Source organism: Musa acuminata, chromosome BXJ3-8 (genome assembly GCF_036884655.1).
Source record: "Musa acuminata AAA Group cultivar baxijiao chromosome BXJ3-8, Cavendish_Baxijiao_AAA, whole genome shotgun sequence".
Taxonomy (NCBI): Eukaryota; Viridiplantae; Streptophyta; class Magnoliopsida; order Zingiberales; family Musaceae; genus Musa; species Musa acuminata.
In genome coordinates, this window is record NC_088356.1 from 47,854,490 (window position 1) to 47,874,602 (window position 20,113).

Genomic DNA, 20,113 nt, shown 5'->3' on the forward strand with positions numbered 1-20,113 from the left:
TATTATTTATAATTGTATACTAAAAAGGATGATTGTTCGAAAATATATCCTCTTTTTAAGTTTTTCCTTGGATGATAACATCATTTTTATTCATAAAACACTATATAGTATTTTTAAATATTATATAGTTTTTATTTCAAAAATAATGTGACATCAAAAATACTATATAGTGTTTTTAAAATAAAATATTTTATAATACTTTAAAAAAATACTATACAGTCTTTTACGGATAAAAAATAATCCATAAAATACTATAAATAGTTTATTTTAAAAAAATAAATTTAGGCAAAAAAAGATAGATTTTTAAAAATAACTAAAATAGGGAATGATTGTTTTAAATTTTGTTTAAAAAATAGTATAATTCGGAAAATAAAAAAAAATAAAAAAGGGGTAAATTACCCCACCCTCCCCCCTAAAAGAGGACATTAGCATTTTACCCAACACACATCCCATCACAACCCTTCCTCGAGCACAAGCTTTGTCTGAGACTTCCACCCAACCACACCCCCTTCACCCACTCCCCAACACACACAGACACACCCATCTTCTCGACGAGCACACCAACCTGTCACGCTTCTCTCACATCAACATCATCTCAATTGCTTACTTCGTCTCCATGTCCAGTGTCTCCTCCTCTTTTGCTAAAGAAAAAGAAAAAGAAAAAGAAAGCAAAAAAAAAAAGATGAAATTTTTGGGACATTGTTAATGCTTTGGGTCGCCGTCTTGCAATGCGAAGCAACATTGGTCATCATTCCGTGCTTTAGTCCAGTAATTAATCCTCTTTCCCATTATAAAAATCGTTCCTTTTGGATAATCTCTCCCTCCCTTGTTCTTGGCCTTGGCTTCAGGTGTTCGATGCTGCATCCTTCCTGCCACCTGGATAACAGTGGGAATCAACTTTTGATCATTTTCCATGCGTTATTCCGGTGTTTAATCCTCTTTTCCCTGGTAAAAATCCTTCCTTTTGTGCAAAGTCCATCCATCCCTCCGTTGTTCTTTGCCTCTGCCCGGCTTGAGGTGCCACTACTTGGATTCTCTTCCCTGCCCTCCTCTGTTTACAGCCTCCTGGTTTCACTCCCAGTTGCTTTGTCGTGTTTGCCATCTCTGTCCGTCAATTGGTTGGTGGCCTCCTTCCTTCGTTGTTATCCGTTCCTTTCTGCCTCGCTCTTGGCCATTTCTTCAAGCATTGTTCTGCTCACGCCTGCTCTTTTCGTAGGGTGATCTTGCTTTAAAGGACGCTTCGTCTTTTGACGGCCGCCTTTCTTGGCAGTAGGTAATTCCACTTTGTTGGAGTGGTTCTTTTTCGCCAAGATTTGGTTTTTTGATTTCGGGGGGAGTGGAAGCGTCGATGGCAGCCGTAAAGATTTGATTTTTTATTTCGCTCTTGTGTGTGCTCCCAGATGGGATTGGATTCTTGGGTTGGTCGAGAGCAGATGATGCCATTGCTTGCGGTTGCCGGATAGAGATGCGAGGGGTTGTGGGCGCCGCCGGTGGCGGCCACGTCGAGGCCAGGCATCGATCCGTCGGGAGTCCGTGAGTGTCTCTGTTCTTGAAACTTCTTACGATTATATCACATGAATTCCTTGTCCTGCTGTTCATCTGTTCTTCCCTCTTCTTCCATTTTTCTAGTGATGATTAGCTAAAGATGTATTGATGTCTCAAAAAAAAAAGTGTCCAGGATACCATTCTGACGGCTTTTCTGTTATAGGATAGAAATTGGAGCTCAAATACCATTCAAGAACTAAAAGTGACCATGACGATGAATGCACGGTTTTTATGAATCTTTGTTTGTCATAGTTCCTTGGTAGAAGCTTCACAGCTCCTATCCAGAGCTCTCGGATTTGTCCAATTAATCTGAACAAAGGTTGGAGCCGAAGGTTCTGAAGCAAGAAGTCTTATCTATGTCTCAATCATATCTTCCATAAATTAATACCATATGGTGTTTGAAACCTGTTCTTAGGCTGCTTTTCTAGTTGCTAAGTCATTATCTTTTTGATGTGGGTCTTGCAGATCTCTAGCCTCACATGTTTTCTAGTTTCCTAGCATCATTGCCTATTACCGGATCTAGATTCCCTTTCTTAGCTGCTGAAGACAACCCTATAGTTCAAGTTAATAGCAGACTTTTGGAGGCTGATCGAGTCCTGTTATCGATGGGAATCTTGCTAATGTTTTTCTGATCAGGCAATCTGGAGTGAATTATATAGTCTTATTAACTATGAGGGTTCCAAATAGATCAACTAAAATAGCAACTATTAATGCATCTTTGGCTTACTGTTTCTTGCCTCCTATACTTTTCTGACATCAGATTGAATTTTTTCTGTTTCCAATTCTGGAATAATTTCAATAGAGACTTTAGATAGCAGGAATGAACTGCCTAAAAGTTGAAAGTCCCTACTAGAACATCAAATCAACTAAAAAGATTCATCTTCATCAAACTTATAATAATCTGGCTGTAACTGCATCCAACCTTGTCAATGGTTGAAGCTAGCCCTCCACAATCCAAGTTGAGAGCACACTTTTGAAATTCTCTGAGTCTCTTTATGATAGGGAATCTACATAATGTTTGCTGATAGGCAAAACTGAGTTTAATTTTATAGTCCTAGACAACTGAGGGCACACTTAGTATCTTCTCAAAAGAAAAATAGAAAAGGTGCTGATTTATATCTTTCAGCCTAATGTTGTTGCCTCCTAAATTTTTTTCACATCAGATCTAATTTTGTTATCATCATTTCTGGGATAATTTGGCTCAAGACCTGGATGGGAGGAACATATATGTGGATAAGATGTGGAACTAATCAGATGTTATAGAATATCAAGTCGTAAAAATATATTACTCATCCTCAAACTGATCATATTTAGATGTTTGCATGACAGAACACGGCATTGTACTTACGAGTCTGAAAACTATCACCTTAGCGTTGCAAGTGTTGATCTCTTTGGTCTATTGCGTCCTCATCATCAAGTCATTTACTAAACAGCAAATTTAGTGCTTTCTGAAACTTCTTTCTTAGTCTCAGCAGTTCCATTTGGAAAGGTACTCTCCATATTTTGGATGATTTAAAAGCAATTAAGTTTTAGAAAGCAGCATCTTACATAAAGTTGATGTTGACCTTGTGTCTGTGGCTTTGATCGAGTGTACCTCTTGCAATGAACTTCTGAAAGTGGGACAATATTATCATTGCAGTTAGAAAAGAGTAATCAGTAAGTCTCCCTAGTGGCTGAAACTATGAACAATGATGGGAACTTGCAGAGTAGGAAAGCTATGTCATCATGACAAACTACACCCTTTATCAACAGACATGATATTGGTATTGGAGACCTACATTTGACATGGACGGTACCAGATTTTAGCTTCTGTTAACAAAGTTGCGTAACATTTCTTCTTATCGTATCATACATGCTTTGCTGGTATCTCCAGCTTCTCTAATTTAATGTCTTCTAATTCTATATTGAACAATTAGTTTTTTTAATCTTACCTAATTTAGTATCTGATTTATTGTTCTGATTTACCCATGTGGTCTTCCATCCTGATTTAGTGTTTACGGAAACAAAAGAAGGTCCCACAAGAGCAGTGACTTCAAACAAGCTGACAGGCCATTCAACAATCTTTTTACAGAGAGGAGTTCAGCCTGGAAGATATATTCTTTGAAACTTGTCTTGATAATCATTGTCTGTGGCACCTTTTTAACTCTTCTCCACCCTCCAGCAGCTTATCATAATGAGCATTCCTTGCATGCTGGTTCTAGGTAAGTGCCTTCTGCCACTCTTCCTTTTCTTGCTGGATTTTAATCATTAGACATGCCTGATGCTTATTTTTAAGAACTGATGAACATGGTCCATTTGCTTTAACTATGATTTGCTGGAATCTAACTTATTCCTGTCAAATCTGCCACTGCTGATCCAGGTTTATGGATGTTGGACGGATTTGGGACAAATCCAAACCTGATTCGCGATATTTGTCGAATTCAAATGTTGATTGGGCTCAAATTTCAAAATGTGCGGAAGCGATGGACTCCAGTAAAGGAAATATGAAGATTGGCTTACTAAATTTTAACATTTCTGAGATCAACCATTGGCACCAGCTCTTACCAAACGCAGGATTTTCTGTCATACAACTTGATTATGCAGATAGTAATATTACTTGGGATGTACTGTATCCTGAATGGATTGACGAGGAAGAAGAATCCGAGGTCCCCTCTTGTCCAAAACTTCCAGAACCGAAGTTCTCTAAAGGTTTCCGTTTTGACCTCATCGCCGTCAAGCTTCCTTGCAGTAGCTCAGCCAGCTGGTCAAGAGATGTTGCTCGGTTGCATTTGCAGCTTACAGCTGCTAAGGTTGCTGCAGTTTCTTCAGGAGATCAGTACCCTGTGCATGTGCTTTTTGTGACCAGCTGTTTTCCAATCCCAAACCTATTTACATGCAAGAACCTCGTCATGCGAGAGGGAGATATGTGGTTATACAAACCAGACCCGCAACTGTTAAAGGAGAAGTTACAGCTTCCTGTTGGATCATGTGAGCTCGCACTCCCACTTGAAGCAAAAGGTCAGTATTTTATTTCTTTTCTTTGGATTGCTCTTTGGTAAGAAATTGAAATTTTAGGACTTTAACTTGAAAGGCTCATTAATAAGACTCATTTTTACTGAATCAAGTTGTCTAATTTGAAAAAGAAACTCATTTGAATGTGCTCATGCGCTTTCAATATTCTTTGCTCGAGTATAAGAACTAATTCTTTGTCAGTTTTCTTAGCATTTGTTTTCTCCAAACTAGAAAACTAGAATCATTTTCTAACTGTTCACGCCGGAAGCTACTCTCAGCAACAATAAAAAATTGAATATCTAAGAAGGATCAGCATAGAAGATTAGGTCATCTGTTACATGTAAACTGAACCATTGGCATCTGCTACTTATAAAATTCTTTAACATTTATCCTAAGTTAGTTTTTTTTAGATATATTCACCTTTGACTCTTTGCAATAACAGAGCGGCCGTTTTCCTATACTCCTCACCGAGAAGCATATGCCACCATTCTCCACTCTGCCAATGTTTATGTATGTGGTGCTATTGCTGCAGCCCAAAGTATCCGTTTAGCAGGATCAAAGAGAGACCTAGTTATACTTGTTGATGAAACAGTCAGTGATCACCACAGAAGCGGTCTTGAAGCTGCAGGATGGAAGATAAAAACAATCACCAGGATCCGGAATCCTAAGGCCGAGCATGATGCTTACAATGAGTGGAATTACAGCAAATTCAGGCTCTGGCAGCTCACAGAGTATGACAAGGTCATATTTATCGATGCTGACCTTCTTGTCCTGAGAAACATCGATTTCTTGTTCACTATGCCTGAAATCACTGCAACAGGGAACAATGTAACATTTTTCAACTCTGGTGTAATGGTTATTGAGCCTTCAAACTGCACATTTCAGTTGTTAATGGATCATATCAATGAGATAGAGTCCTACAATGGTGGGGATCAGGGTTACTTGAATGAAGTCTTTACATGGTGGCACCGTATACCAAGGCGCATGAACTTCTTGAAGCATTATTGGATTGGTGATGAGAAGGAGATTAAAGAGATGAAGACTCATTTGTTTGGTGCTGATCCGCCAGTTCTTTATGTTCTCCACTATTTGGGTCTAAAGCCATGGCTGTGTTTCCGGGACTATGATTGCAATTGGAATGTGGACATAATGCAGGAATTCGCAAGTGATGTGGCACACACAACATGGTGGAAAGTGCACGATGTGATGCCGAAACACTTGCAGAGCTTCTGTCTTCTGAGAACAAAGCAAAAAGCTGCCTTGGAGTGGGATCGGAGGCAGGCGAAGAAGGCAAATTATTCCGACGGCCATTGGAGAAGAAAAATAACTGACCCTCGTCTGAAAAAGTGTTTCGAAGATTTTTGTTACTGGCAGAGCATGTTGTGGCATTGGGGTGATCCCAACTGGTCAGATGAGAACTTGACATCCAACTCCCTTGCAAAACTACCCAGTTTATAGTCTCTTCCCTTGTTCTTGCTTTCACTATCTTGCTGAATTCTTTCTCCATAGGTAACTAGGTATTTAGGTAGGCTGTTACCTCCAGAGTTCGACGAGATGATACCCGCAAATATTTTACATAAATTAGAGTATAAATAAGGACATGCTGTTTTTGTTTTCCCTTGATTTCATGTTTATTGGCAAGTTCAATAAAAACATTAGATTTCATTTCTGGATTGTTCATCTGGCGTGGATAGAATAGATAATGTTGCTTCGGATAATATTGGTTTCTCTTCACTTTAATGTTGCTTTGGTCGACTTGTCACAAAATTTCTTGCTCGACAACTTAGAGCATTTTTGTAGTACCAAAAATACACTAAATAAAATTTGATGGCCAAACTACAAATGATGTGTCTGTGTTTTTGCAACTACTAAAACTGGAGAGTTTAATCACCTTTGAAAGGAAAAGACTCAAGCTTGTGTTATCAAAGTGATGTTAGCCAGTCTTCCTTGCTTGATCTGCTTAACTCATGTACAAGCTGATGGCTACTGGAGATTACACTGCATTTTTCTGTTAAACGCAGGAATCCATCACAGCTTAAGAAAACTTCAATGACCTTTTTCTTCATGAGAAATGGATTCGGGGCCAGTGTCTTGCACACAAAAGATAAACCAGGATAACAATCTCTCTCAAGAAACATCAGTGGATGTCAACATTCTCTCTCAAGAATTATTCACTCGCGTCTGGCCCATCAATCTCTGTCAGGAGCCAAATTGATTGATGAGAATTAATTCACCATTTTCCCACTACATGTTGAAGAACAGAAGAACATTATTGATGCCCATGGAAGAAGTTGGAATCTGGATAGCTGTTTGACAGCGATGGTTGTCTACTTCTGCTTGCTATCTTCGATCTGATATCATGCTTCCAGATTTTTATTTGGTGCATGCGATCTCGCATCATCTTACAGATTTAAGGGCGATTTATTATGAACAATCTATTCACCTCCCAATCATTAAACATCATACCTTTGTCCTTCCCCTGCCACCTTCCACCTTCCACCATCCATCAAGTCCTCTCTCACACAAAGTCTCATCTTTTCCTCTCGATCTTGACACGAGCACAATTATCACCTTACACAGGTACCACAATTGATCAATGTAGACTGGAACTCCAATCTCTTCATGGTGACTGCTCCACTATTGACCCTCAGACATTAATCATCACAGGATTGACGAGGCTGAATGCTCTACCTAATCCAAAGCACTAACTTCGCGTGTCAAGCTGCTGCTGGTCATACAAACCACAGTCTGTCTGGTCTTTGTTCACTTCAATCACCGGCATGCCTCATGGTCCCATAGTCGGGTCATCGTTAATCATCTACCCCCTCACATTGTGTTCAAACTCATCATCTTCTGAATCTGATGCCTGCCATGTTCTCATTCCACTGGCTACCCATTTTAATTCTTCCACAAGAATTGCCAATTCTTCTTTGTTCGGCCATGCCTGGAATGATATGGACTGTTCATGCTACCTACACGTGAAGGATGCACTCTGTCGTTGATCAGCCAAATGACCAAAAAGCCAAAAAGGAGAGGAAAAGCCAAAGCTAAACAACGCACAGTAAGGTCCCATGCTATTAAATTAGGCCAAAGAAGAGGGTATCTGTTCTCTCATTTCATCATTAGTTCAACACACCCGAAACACATTGAGCCACTCACCCCCCACCTCTCCTCCCTCTGTCATGCTTCTCCTTCCCTAGAACTTTTGAGGCCATGCCTTGTGGCAGTGGTGTGGTCAATCCACTAATGAGACTTGCTTTTACTTCTTCCTTCCTTTATCGAGTCGACACTCTCCCCTTCCCAAGCCCAAAGCTCCAACCTTGCAATTGAAGTTTGTCAACGGAACTTGAACAGGTCATGTCATTTATAGGACTTCCCTCCCCTTATTGCCATTAAGACAAGCTTCCGCCTTCGTGGGTGCCCCGTCTAAAATTGTGCTCTTTGTTCGTAGCAGGCGTGATTTGTATCATATATTTGTCCTCATACCAGATTTCAGTTGTGGTTCAGCTAAAATCTAAGCTCTTTATTTGTCGCAGAGTGAGTTGTACCGAGAAGCTGTTCTCTTCTTCTATTGCTTATAGGGAGGGGAAAGGAAGAGGGAAGAAGCTAAAGGTTGGTATCTTTCCTTCGTAGAATTGCTAGATGGAGTGGTTGAGAAGGCCGTGTTTGGTGGCGGTGGTGGTGTTGTTGGTGGCGTGGAGGGGAGTTGAAGGGTCTCCGGAAGAGGACTTGGTGGTGAGATTGCCTGGGCAGCCGAAGGTGGGATTCAGGCAGTACGCAGGGCATGTGGATGTTGATGTGAAGGCGGGGAGGAGTCTCTTCTATTACCTTGCCGAGGCTGACGGAGACGCCCACAAGAAGCCTCTCACCCTCTGGCTCAATGGAGGTTGGTGTTTGGTGGCCTTTCCTGTTGACAAAATCACTCCTTGTTCATCTTTTGTCTGGTGATCTCGATGCTTTCTCGATCGAGATTGCTCAATTTACACGTCTGCGTCTTTCTCTTGCGATCGTTTCGGTGTTTTGGCTATCAAGATTTCTCCTTTTTGCATCTTGAGATGGTTTGGTAGTTTTCTTCTACTGTTCTATTGTTGGCACTATACGGATTGCTCGGTGTCGTGGCACTCGATGTTGTTCCTACTGATGCTTGTTCTTGGATCTGTGAACTGCTTCCGGATGCCGGGCTTGACCTTGTTAAAGATTGTCGTATGTGTTTGTGCTCGTGTGAATGCTTAGATCGTACGTCGCTGTGCTCTCATTTCTTAAAATATTATGGTTGTCGTTTGATGTGGGGATGTTTACTACTGTTTTAGGTTTTATTATATTAGCACTGTTTCCTTCTGAAAGTATCTGTGCATTCATTATTATGCCATTTATGAGCTGGTTGTTGTTGGTGGGACTACAAGATACGAACTCTCCTCGGTGAAAAAGGTTATCTTTCTTGCTTTGACTCAAAAGAATAAATAAAAGGAAACAGAAAACTTGGTGTCTCTTGCATCATTTGATTGTTTTTTTTTTTCACCTTTCGATTTTCCACTATGTAGGCAATCTTCTTGCTGAAGTAAAAGTTTTACTTTATGCTTCTCTCACAAGAAAGAAAAAAAAAAAGGAATCCATGATCTTTTCTTGCATCATTCAATTATTTTTCTTCCTTTTGATTTGCTACTGTGGAAGCAATCTTTTGATGTACTTATTTATACTAGCATCTTACTTGCTTCCTCGAAGAAGATACTTGATAGACATGCACAATTGGAAACTGAAGTATATAAATTCTTCTCTTTTAGTTTTGTTCTTACCTAATAATGGAATTGAAATATGTTAATTTGGACCAGAATCATGCAAAACTTTTGTCGGATATGCTGTGGATTGTACAGCTTCTTGACTGTCACAATTCTGAACTGTTCACAAATTTCAGCAGGAATCAAATGGACACTAAATAGAAAAGAATTAAGTGGAATTCTTTTCATGGTCAACTTGATTTATAATTCTATACTTGTGGACATCGAAAAGGCACCTTGTGGAATCTATATTTGTTTGTATGCATAGAAGAATGGAATTAAAACATACTCTTTTTTATCTTTGCTTTGTCTTGAATTTATATTTGTCCTCTACATTTGATATGTATATAAATCGACATATTTCTTCTTTAAATTCATACTTGCTAGAAATATTATAAAAGTTTAAATAGACTGGATCTGATAATGCCCAATGCCTCAAATGATTTTATATGCAGGTCCAGGTTGTTCTTCGGTCGGAGGTGGTGCATTCACTGAGTTGGGTCCATTTTACCCTAGAGGAGATGGACGGGGCCTTCGAATAAATAAAATGTCATGGAATAAAGGTTTCGTTATCTTGTCAACCCAAGTGAAATAATTTGAATCACTACAGAAATTATAAAATAAATTAGATACCTTGTGTTCTGATTCACTTAACTGACTCATGTTGTTCAACATCCTAGTATCAAATCTCCTTTTTGTTGAATCTCCTGCTGGGGTTGGATGGTCTTATTCGAATACAACTTCTGATTATAATCGTGACGACGAATCAACTGGTATGCTTGTAGACTCCATTGCACCTCTGTGCTTATTCAGTTTATTCTTCGATTAACAAGGGAATTATAATTTTTTCCAACTTCAGTTTCTTAAAATATGGTTTATTCTGTTTGTGTTTTTTATTAACTGTATAATTCAATATCTGCCATTGATCTCTCTTCTAACTGGTTTTTTATCCTTCTGTCTTGGAAGCCAATGACATGTACATATTTCTGTTGCGATGGTATGACAAATTCCCTGAGTTCAGATCAAGGGATTTATTTCTGACTGGAGAAAGCTATGCAGGTCAAAGCATCCCTTACTAGTTCTCCCTCCTATGCATTAAAGAACAGGTTTACCATTTTTCTTTTATATAAATGATCCACAGGGCACTACATACCACAATTGGCCAATGTTCTCCTGAATCATAATCAGCATTCTGTGGGTTTCAAGTTCAAGATCAAAGGAGTTGCTGTAAGAAGACTTGCTTTTACTGCCAGATTATTTGTTGATTTATACATATAAACATTTCAAACTCTACTGCTCAGATTGGGAACCCACTTCTCAAGCTTGATCGGGATATTCCAGCAACATATGAGTTTTTCTGGTCACATGGCATGATTTCTGATGAGATAGGCCTGACGATCATTAACGAATGTGATTTTGAGGATTACACCTTCAGCAGTGCACATAATGTGAGCAAATCATGCAATGATGCAATTCTGGAGGCAAATGCCGTGGTTGGGGACTACATAAATTCATATGACGTGATTCTGGATGTCTGTTATCCTTCACTCGTGGAGCAAGAGTTAAGATTACGAAAATATGTATGTGTATCTATTCAATCTTTGTATTATTTCATAGAAATTTTACTATAACAAATACTTGCAAAGTTTTCATCTAATTCTCTTTTTTTGCGTCCGTGTCAAACCTCAGGTCACTAAGCTGAGTGTTGGTGTTGATGTTTGCATGTCCTATGAAAGGCGTTTCTATTTCAACCTTCCAGAAGTTCAACATTCTCTTCATGCTAACAGGACAAAATTGCCTTATCCTTGGAGCATGTGTAGTAAGTAGGTGTTTTTATTCTTATCCCAATCGATATTTGTATTTTTTGTATAGATATGACAAAATCTAACATGCAAATCAGAGACGATTTACATATCGATCTATCAGTTAAGAGCAAACTGAGCTTTTTATAAATAACATTACAGTTCATTGCTGGTCATGTTTTAACACTATAAGGAGAGCATGATTTTCTTTTAATATAATAGAGGAAGCATAATGATTCCAGAATTGGATATCGAGAAAAGATGATTAACATATATAACATAAGGAAGAAAAATTAGCATATTCAACTTTTAAGAATATGAACTATACTAAGAAAGAAATTGGTTATTAGTCCTCTCTGTACATCACAAAGGCTATTTGATAAAAAGAGTAAATTCTATCTGCTAAAATGAGGCTATACTGAAGTCGAACTTAGTTTATGCCTCTGCCAGTTTTTCTTTTATTTTTTTTGAAGAAAATATTCTCAGAATTGTTTTGTTAAGATCTGTCGAAATGGTTCTCACTTGAAATGAAATGCAAGATATCCAGTTCTGCTTATTATTCTTGAAAGTTATCCGGGAAGCAGTATTGCTGATAACTATGAAATTTTGGAACCAAAATATGTCAGCTAGCAAATCAAAGCACAAAATTTTCTCTTTGTATTACAATGATATCGGATTCCTGGGGACTCCTACTATGGTTCTTAACCTAACAATATACGGAACTGAAATTTTCTTGTCTAATTATTTAACAAATCATCTTGTGAATGTTTTCTTTCATATATTGTTATTCCTTTAATTCACAAAATCAAGGTAAATATGAAATCGATCTCTCACTATAGAATGCAGCTGATGGTTATTTCTCACAACTTCTTTTGCTGATTTTACAAATGATTCTTTGTCAGTGTCCTAAACTACAGCTACACCGATGGTAATATCAATATCCTGCCTTTGCTCAAGAGAATTGTTAAGCATCAAATACCGGTTTGGGTTTTCAGGTAAAGTCTGATGTTTGCAAACATTGAACATCTACCCAGTATTATATGTTTCATACTCAGGCTAAAAATCTTTGTTCAACATCTTGTGGCTACAGTGGTGACCAAGATTCTGTTGTGCCACTCTTGGGCTCTCGAACGCTTGTGCGAGAATTAGCTCATGACCTGAAATTTGGAATAACAGTCCCTTACAGTAATTGGTTTTACAAAGGCCAGGTATTCAAATATCCTCTGTGGCTTTTTGTTATTTCAAATGCCATTTTTCGGATTTCATTGTTATTCTCGAATACATTCAATCACATAGGAATGATAAGTATAACATGGAAGCAACAGAAATGGTGGCAGAAACTGAATCTTCATCTTGTTCTTATCGTTTACTGGAAAAAGAATAATTCACAGTTGTCTCTTGTAATTAATACCAATGTGTTTACTCACAATGTTTTCGGATATTGTTTGTATTAGGTGGTCACAATATAGAACTAAGATTGCGAAACTGTGTTTGTACAATTTCAATCTTTGTTACCATGTTCTTATTGTTTTCTTTTTAACCAACTTATCCATGTATTTAAGCTCATCGCCTTCTTTCTAATTATGACAAGGTCGGCGGCTGGGTAACAGAATACGGGAACCTATTGACTTTTGCGACGGTAAGAGGTGCATCTCACATGGTTCCATTTGCACAACCTGGGCGAGCTCTTCGCCTGTTCGCATCATTTGTTCATGGCCAAAGGTTGCCAAACTCGACATACCCTCCAATCGATTAAATGACAATAGATGAAGGAAGCAGCAAACTGTTTCTGATTTCCTTTTAACAGTTCAGCCATTTGTTATTCTGACAATTGCCTCATTGAATAAAAGTTTCAAGTTGTTCATTCCTTGTCATAGATTGCTGCTGCAGTTGTGAAGTTCTTAAGCTGTTATCATACATGTTTCTGATTCCTGAGACTGTTTCTTCTTCATTTCTATGGAAGTCTTTGGGTTTCATTTTTGTCTATTCATTTTCTGATATGTTTTCTGCTCCCCCATTTCTCTTTTGAGAACAAGTTTGCATGAGTCATCAGCCACATGAAACAAAACTGAGGCAGATAGATACATGGATTGATTGATCTACTGAGAATAAGTTGAAAATGAGGTAAATTTAGCTTACAAGACCACACAAACCACAGCAGAGGAAGCAAAACAAAGCATGGAGGATCTTATCTACTAGCTTATTGGTGAATTAATAATGTATCAGATAAAACTTGATCTCATACTTGTACCATTGAATTGCATTGATAGAAGATGTTGTACCCATATTTCTAATGTAAGACTTGGGCTTCTGAGTAATCAAATCCATGTCTCCTTGTAATCACACCATAACTTTGTTTTTAAGCATTCCTTTTATTTAGCCTTTAAGCTTAGAATAATTGATTTATTAGCTTATTGAGGCATGTGATGTGCCCGATGATCCTATATCGATAATCAATTCATTATGATTCGGTTTGAACAATAAATCCAATCAGAACTAAATCGATCAAAATTGGAATCAGAGAAACGATCAATAGTTTCATGGTTTTGAACTAAATCAGAAATCGAAACTGAACTAAACCGATTGAAAAAAAAAAGATTAAGATATAAATAATTTACATAATATAGTGATTAGTATTTCCAACTCATAGCCTATGGGTTCTAATCTTTATAAAATCTTTTTATTTTTTTCCTCTTTTTTATCAATCGAAAGTGATAGTTCGTAACCTAAGATCTAATCAAAATCTTATAAGTCAATCTAAATCTTTATCTAGAAATAATATAAGAGTAAACTGAGATATTACAAGTATTACTCCACAATATCAAGGTATTCGATATTTTGCTTGTATTGGCAGGATAGGAAACAATATATTGAAGGCAAGAAAAGCTTAATCATCTAAGTTCATAGACTTTTTGGTAGATATGGCAGTATTAGCTAACCTATTATTGTAAAGCCCTACCAAAGCACCCATCACACTCAATGCTTATTCTCCCTTCCAAAGCACCCATCACACTCAATCTCCAAGTTAGGTGAAGCCTCCCCTAGAAAGCTGTCTTTAGGAGCCACCCACATTTCCTTAGGGGGCAGAACAGCTGATTCATCGCTATATGTGACATCAATATCTGTTTAGTTAGACTCATGACTTTTATTAGAATAGCCAAAATAATATAAAATTTCTTTTCTAACAATATATGATAAATAACATAACTCAATTCAATAAAAAAATTTATTTATTAATTTAAATCAACTAATATCTTTTCTCCTCACGATGATGGCCTCTAAAGAATGATCAATTCAATATACTTTAAGCCTGAATTATACGAGAAAGAAAACCTAAAGTCATCGATACGGTGTCAAGTTAGCAAAGGTTTTCAACGTGATTCTTATGATATCTAATTTAATAATTTTAATAAAAATAAAAAAGAGTCATATCTACGACTTCTTTTTATAGTCAATATTCTAATAGTAAATACAAAAATTCTCTAAAATAAATAAAAAAATATTTATGAAATATATATGTATATTTTTTTCAAATGAGTTATTAAATATATATATTTTTTTTTTCAAAAATCATTAAATAAAATTTTAAAATTTCAAATTTTCATAAATGGGTGCGATGATTACCAAAAAAAAATTTTAAACCCTTAATTTTAGCAAATGAGTTGATATCAATAATTTAGGCATAAAGAGATATATGACTCTGCTGTCCGCCGTCCCACGCCGGTCGGTCGACACAAATGTGGCGACTAAAGTCACGAGGCATAGTCATATTCTTCTGCTGCGATGGGTACAACACGTTTCTCTCGGCACGCTTTCCGATGCTCCCGCTGATTCCCGCGAAACGCGTCACGAATTCGCGTGCGGAACGATACCGAGGGCCGCAGTAGAAATCCACGGGTCGATTCCCCTGTTCCGGCGCATAGTTTTAGACGTCTCTCTTCTCGGCATCCCACCGACTCAACTCGTGAGTTATTATGTTCGTCTCACCCACGGGTACATCATACCGAAAAGGCCGATGCGGGGCACTGTACTCCGAAACCGGGTCCTCGTCACGCCGTTGTATGAGATCGGGAGGCGTCCACGCGACCATACTGTGAGAAAAACATGGGAGAGGTAGGACTCGATTTGTGTTCCTCGCCCTCTCTCTCTCTCTCTCTCTCTCGCTTGGTGGTTATATATAGCTGTGTCGATCCCCGCTCTTACTCTGCGAATGTGCATTGTATCTGTGTAGGGAGGAAAAAGAGTGGCAGAGATGTCGAGCACGGCTGGTCAGGTCATCAGATGCAGAGGTAGGTGTCGATTGTGATGATGGAGTCGTAATGCTTGGGTTGGTTTTGGTTTAGTGCTGAATGATGTTTTCTGCAGCTGCGGTTGCTTGGGAGGCTGGGAAGCCGCTGGTGGTCGAAGAGATCGAGGTGGCTCCTCCAAAGGCCATGGAAGTTCGGGTGAAGATCCTCTACACTTCTCTTTGCCACACCGATGTCTACTTCTGGGAAGCTAAGGTACCATCAAAGACGCTACCTTTGAGATGTACCATGTTATATCTGCTTCATGGTTATATTAGCCGTGTGTTCTGTGATTTGCAGGGCCAGACTCCGGTGTTTCCTCGGATCTTTGGCCACGAAGCAGGAGGGTATGCATCCACATTTCATGTCAATTGATTCATTGGAGTTGTTCTTTGGTCGTGATTGTGGTTTGGTGATGTTAGAGTTGTGGAGAGTGTGGGGGAGGGTGTCACCGGTCTTGCTCCGGGAGACCATGTCCTGCCTATTTTCACGGGAGAATGCGGAGAATGTGCTCACTGCAAGTCCCAAGAAAGCAACATGTGTGATCTCCTCAGAATAAACACCGACAGAGGAGTGATGATAGGTGATGGGCAGTCGAGGTTCTCCATCAATGGAAAGCCGATCTACCATTTCTTGGGCACCTCTACCTTCAGCGAGTACACCGTCATCCATGTTGGTTGTCTCGCCAAGATCAACCCTTCAGCTCCTCTTGATAAAGTCTGTGTTGTTAGCTGTGGCATTTCAACAGGTGATTGGCAGATGCCGTGCATGGGATCTATGGAGTGTTATTATGGACATTGCTTCTGATCCTTGTGCTTGTTAATCTCTTGTAGGTTATGGTGCTACTGTCAATGTTGCAAGACCACCAAAAGGCTCAACAGTTGCGGTTTTTGGCCTTGGAGCTGTAGGACTTGCAGTGAGTTTCTTCCTCTATCTCATCTTGTCATTACATCTCGCACATCACTTCATTGGTTTGAGAACATGTGATGTATGTACTACTAGGCTGCTGAAGGGGCAAGGGCCTCAGGGGCATCAAGGATAATTGGTGTTGATCTTAATCCTAGCAGATTTGAGGGAGGTGAGAGTACTCAAAACCTCAAAACTCTTACTGCATTCACATCTCTAAGTTTGATGCTCCTTACATTTTGATCTGTGAGTAATTTGTTCTGACTCCATTGGTTTTTGTCACCAGCTAAGAAGTTTGGTGTAAATGAGTTTGTGAATCCAGCAGACCATAAGAAACCAGTTCAAGAGGTTTGTTTCTAATGTTAATTATTCATGCTGGTATATAGCTCCTTACATTATCATGTCATTGTGCAAAACCTTGCATTTCTATACTAGTATAGAATTGTTAACATTGTATTACCAAGAATAATATTTTTTCATGTTTGTCAATGCAAATTAGAGAAAAAGAAAAGTGAATGTTAAGGACTTAATACCAAACTAATATTGTACTAAAACACCAAGAAATGGCACTATATGAATCAGTGTAGCAAGAAGGACCCTGATACTGTTATGTAACATTCCATTAAGGAAACATCGAAAACCTAAGAAGAAAGTGTAGAAATTCTATGTGAAATGTTTACAATATTGTTAATACAAGTCACTAAAGTCTTCCATCTGGTAAAGACAAGAACTTCAAGGAAAAACCAGAGTTCATTGAACTGTTTAAGATCGATTTTTGAAATATTGCAGGCAAAATGCAAAAAATGGTTGATATGAAAGAAGTCTCACATTGTTGCAATTTAATTGTTGGTGTTTCCTTATTTTGATAACGAGAGTTGAATAGCAATGGAATGGATACCCATCTCTGTTTCATCCACTCCACCTTTCATTACACCTCTCCTGAGTTCTACCTTAAAATGTATTCTTTGCACCAACTGCAAAGATGTGTCCCACTGAAACTAGTGTCTCTTCCAGGTGCTTGCTGAAATGACCAATGGTGGAGTCGATCGGAGCATCGAATGCACCGGCAACATAAACGCCATGATCTCCGCATTTGAATGTGTTCATGATGTATGTTCTTGCTTCCCAACCTTGCTTTCCTCCGAATCCACCAGCACTAGAATTTAGACTACCATTTGTTAGTATCATGGAAATGTGTCATCAACCTCAGGGTTGGGGTGTTGCTGTACTCGTGGGGGTTCCTCACAAGGATGCCGTATTCAAGACACACCCTGTGAACTTCCTCAACGAAAGGACCTTGAAGGGAACCTTCTTCGGAAACTACAAACCGCGGTCGGACATTCCCGGAGTTGTCGAAAAGTATATGAACAAGGTAAATGGATGAGTTCATGTATCCGATCTGATGCAAGTGCACCATTCTAATCCTTCTTGGCTGGCACGCACAACTTGTGCAGGAGCTGGAACTGGAAAAGTTCATAACTCATAGTGTGACCTTCTCTGAGATCAACAAGGCTTTTGACTACATGCTCCAAGGTGTGGGACTTCGTTGTATCATTCGAATGGATGGCTAGAGTTCTTCTGAGCACGCTCACAAGCTAAGCTTCAAGCAGGACTTAAATGTTAGGGAAGAGGGAATAAACTTGTGTTACTTTCCAAAGAGAGTTGGATCAAGTAGAATTTCTGATCTTTGATTTGCTTTGCTTGTATCGAGTTTGGAGGAAGTGATATTAATGTCTGCTTGTTGGGTTTTGTTTCCATGGGTTTGCTTTCTTTACATGAAAGCCATGTAATGTCATTTTCCATGATGTTAGATTGGATTTGTGGAAAGTATATACTGCTGGTTAATGGTTAATTGTTGCCTATGAAATAAGCATAATTATAGGATTCTTCTGTTAATGCTCACAAAGCTTTCTAAAATTAACCCTCTTATGTCATTAAAACTAAACCTATTTAGAGTAACCATAAATCATAGTTGATGATTTCATATAACCACCACCACCTTAGAGACTAATAGTCTCACTTAACTCATAAGGATTATACAAGTATATAACAAGCACTATGCCCTAAGTGGACTCATTATCTGTAGAACTGATGTAAGCATAAAGCTCTTAGTACAAGTTTCTTGTGGAAGCAATTTTTGACGCCAATACGACCTCTCTCTCGCCATTTGATCGTGAAATCATCTATCGAAATAGGCGTTTAGAGTTTAGAAAATATTAATGAACAGTATGTGTGCAGTAGATCAAATTATTAGGTCCCATGAGATGCACCATTTCTTGTGTGGTTTTGTTCCGAGATTGTCTCGATAGTTAAAGACCCACTGCAGTCGAAAAGTTCGACAAGACTACCATAAAAAAATAAATTTAATTCTAAATAAATATAAATAAAAATTAAATTAGAATCAGTTATATTGAAAATGAATTAAATAAATAAAAATTAAATAAAAAGTTCGACAAGACCCACTGCTTTTTTTGGGCAATGAATTAATTAAACATTATATTGAAAATGATAACAATAATGAAAATAGCTTAAAACGCGTGTAAAGAATATTGCCCAAAAATGAAAGATTAAATGTCTAATAAAAAAGGGGGCATTCCGAGAATCGAACTCGGGACCTCTCGCACCCAAAGCGAGAATCATACCACTAGACCAAATGCCCTGAATGCAATTTTGAATAATTTTAAATTTATAATCAATTAAAATAAATATATAAGACAAAAACAAAAAATAAAATTGGGGCATTCCGAGAATCGAACTCGGGACCTCTCGCACCCAAAGCGAGAATCATACCACTAGACCAAATGCCCTGAATGCAATTTTGAATAATTTTAAATTTATAATCAATTAAAATAAATATAAGACAAAACAAAAAATAAAATCGGGGCATTCCGAGAATCGAACTCGAGACCTCTCGCACCCAAAGCGAGAATCATACCACTAGACCAAATGCCCCGAATACCATTTTGGATCTTTGTCAATTTATAATTGATTAAAATAAATATCTAAGACAAAACAAAAAATGAAATTGGGGCATTCCGAGAATCGAACTCGAGACCTCTCGCACCCAAAGCGAGAATCATACCACTAGACCAAATGCCCTGAATGCTATTTTGGATCATTTTTAATTTATAATCAATTAAAATAAAGATCTAAGACAAAACAAACGAAAAAAAATTGGGGCATTCCGAGAATCGAACTCGGGACCTCTCGCACCCAAAGCGAGAATCATACCACTAGACCAAATGCCCTTTCTTGTATTTATTTTTTTTCATTTTAATTATTTAATATTACAGTTCGATTCTCGGATTTTTTTTTAAAATAAACTTAATTTTAAGTTTATTTTTTTGAAAATAAAAAATAATAATAATAAACTATCTCTGTTGAAATCCAAAAAAACAAAAAAAGGTGTGTTGAAAGGATTATGAGCTAGAAATCCTAGAGAGAGTGCAAAGGAATTGTTCTATATTGGACATCATCAACGTAGCTTCGATTCCCATCGAGCGCTAACATTCGACTACGAACCAAGTCGAAGAACTATCTTTGTGAGTGATTCGATTTGACGATCTGACTTTGAAACGAACAAACAGTTTTAGAGCAAGTTTTCCTTAGTACAGTACCTTTGGGAAGGGTGGGCTGCACTGTGGTAGCACTCTTAACTACTCTTAAAAAGTTAATCTATTGGAAGTTGATTCTAACAACAGTTCTGAAATTATCTATCCCACTAAGATCCCTTGGAAGATACTACACATCATTGTTAAAGACATTCTTGGTATTTTCTTGTTTTAAATTCGAAATTATCTATATTCAT

The 20,113-nt window shown here is 38.1% G+C and overlaps 3 protein-coding genes and 5 non-coding genes across 15 annotated transcripts; 3 read left to right on the plus strand and 5 right to left on the minus strand.

The window, feature by feature from the left end:
* Positions 1-487: 487 nt before the first annotated feature.
* Positions 488-6,205, plus strand: LOC135645946 (UDP-glucuronate:xylan alpha-glucuronosyltransferase 1-like). Of its 5 annotated transcripts, none has more exons than XM_065164880.1 (6): positions 488-1,118; positions 1,217-1,273; positions 1,401-1,533; positions 3,537-3,746; positions 3,905-4,542; positions 4,979-6,205. In XM_065164880.1, exons 3-6 carry the CDS (start codon positions 1,466-1,468, stop codon positions 5,992-5,994), a joined length of 1,932 nt encoding a protein of 643 aa, XP_065020952.1. In that variant the 5' UTR covers positions 488-1,118; positions 1,217-1,273; positions 1,401-1,465; the 3' UTR covers positions 5,995-6,205. The 5 variants fall into 5 exon arrangements, with proteins under 5 accessions (XP_065020952.1, XP_065020955.1, XP_065020956.1 ...); XM_065164883.1 differs by having other exon boundaries at positions 669-1,118; positions 1,217-1,269; XM_065164884.1 differs by lacking the exon at positions 1,217-1,273 and having other exon boundaries at positions 669-948.
* Positions 6,206-7,662: 1,457 nt separating this feature from the next.
* Positions 7,663-12,977, plus strand: LOC103995942 (serine carboxypeptidase-like 42). Of its 4 annotated transcripts, XM_065165087.1 has the most exons (12): positions 7,750-7,890; positions 7,991-8,073; positions 8,170-8,422; positions 9,767-9,874; positions 9,992-10,084; positions 10,278-10,370; positions 10,453-10,538; positions 10,613-10,891; positions 11,001-11,134; positions 12,016-12,108; positions 12,204-12,321; positions 12,705-12,977. In XM_065165087.1, the coding sequence occupies exons 3-12, from the start codon at positions 8,179-8,181 to the stop codon at positions 12,867-12,869; spliced, it is 1,413 nt and encodes a 470-aa protein (XP_065021159.1). In that variant the 5' UTR covers positions 7,750-7,890; positions 7,991-8,073; positions 8,170-8,178; the 3' UTR covers positions 12,870-12,977. The 4 variants fall into 4 exon arrangements, with proteins under 4 accessions (XP_009414969.1, XP_009414970.1, XP_065021159.1 ...); XM_009416694.3 differs by having other exon boundaries at positions 7,663-7,979; positions 8,073-8,422; XM_009416695.3 differs by having other exon boundaries at positions 7,663-7,890; positions 8,073-8,422.
* A 2,266-nt stretch (positions 12,978-15,243) lies between these two features.
* On the plus strand, positions 15,244-18,157 carry LOC103995941 (alcohol dehydrogenase 1). Its single transcript, XM_018830946.2, has 10 exons — positions 15,244-15,402; positions 15,479-15,615; positions 15,700-15,746; positions 15,822-16,147; positions 16,233-16,315; positions 16,402-16,477; positions 16,592-16,653; positions 17,320-17,415; positions 17,516-17,677; positions 17,760-18,157. The coding sequence occupies exons 1-10, from the start codon at positions 15,366-15,368 to the stop codon at positions 17,874-17,876; spliced, it is 1,143 nt and encodes a 380-aa protein (XP_018686491.1). The 5' UTR covers positions 15,244-15,365; the 3' UTR covers positions 17,877-18,157.
* Positions 18,158-18,892: 735 nt separating this feature from the next.
* On the minus strand, positions 18,893-18,964 carry TRNAP-UGG (transfer RNA proline (anticodon UGG)). Its single transcript has one exon. It is a non-coding gene; the product is annotated as a tRNA-Pro (tRNA).
* A 76-nt stretch (positions 18,965-19,040) lies between these two features.
* On the minus strand, positions 19,041-19,112 carry TRNAP-UGG (transfer RNA proline (anticodon UGG)). Its single transcript has one exon. It is a non-coding gene; the product is annotated as a tRNA-Pro (tRNA).
* Positions 19,113-19,185: 73 nt separating this feature from the next.
* Positions 19,186-19,257, minus strand: TRNAP-UGG (transfer RNA proline (anticodon UGG)). The gene has a single exon. It is a non-coding gene; the product is annotated as a tRNA-Pro (tRNA).
* Positions 19,258-19,332: 75 nt separating this feature from the next.
* Positions 19,333-19,404, minus strand: TRNAP-UGG (transfer RNA proline (anticodon UGG)). Its single transcript has one exon. It is a non-coding gene; the product is annotated as a tRNA-Pro (tRNA).
* A 77-nt stretch (positions 19,405-19,481) lies between these two features.
* On the minus strand, positions 19,482-19,553 carry TRNAP-UGG (transfer RNA proline (anticodon UGG)). The gene has a single exon. It is a non-coding gene; the product is annotated as a tRNA-Pro (tRNA).
* Between the last annotated feature and the right edge of the window lie 560 nt (positions 19,554-20,113).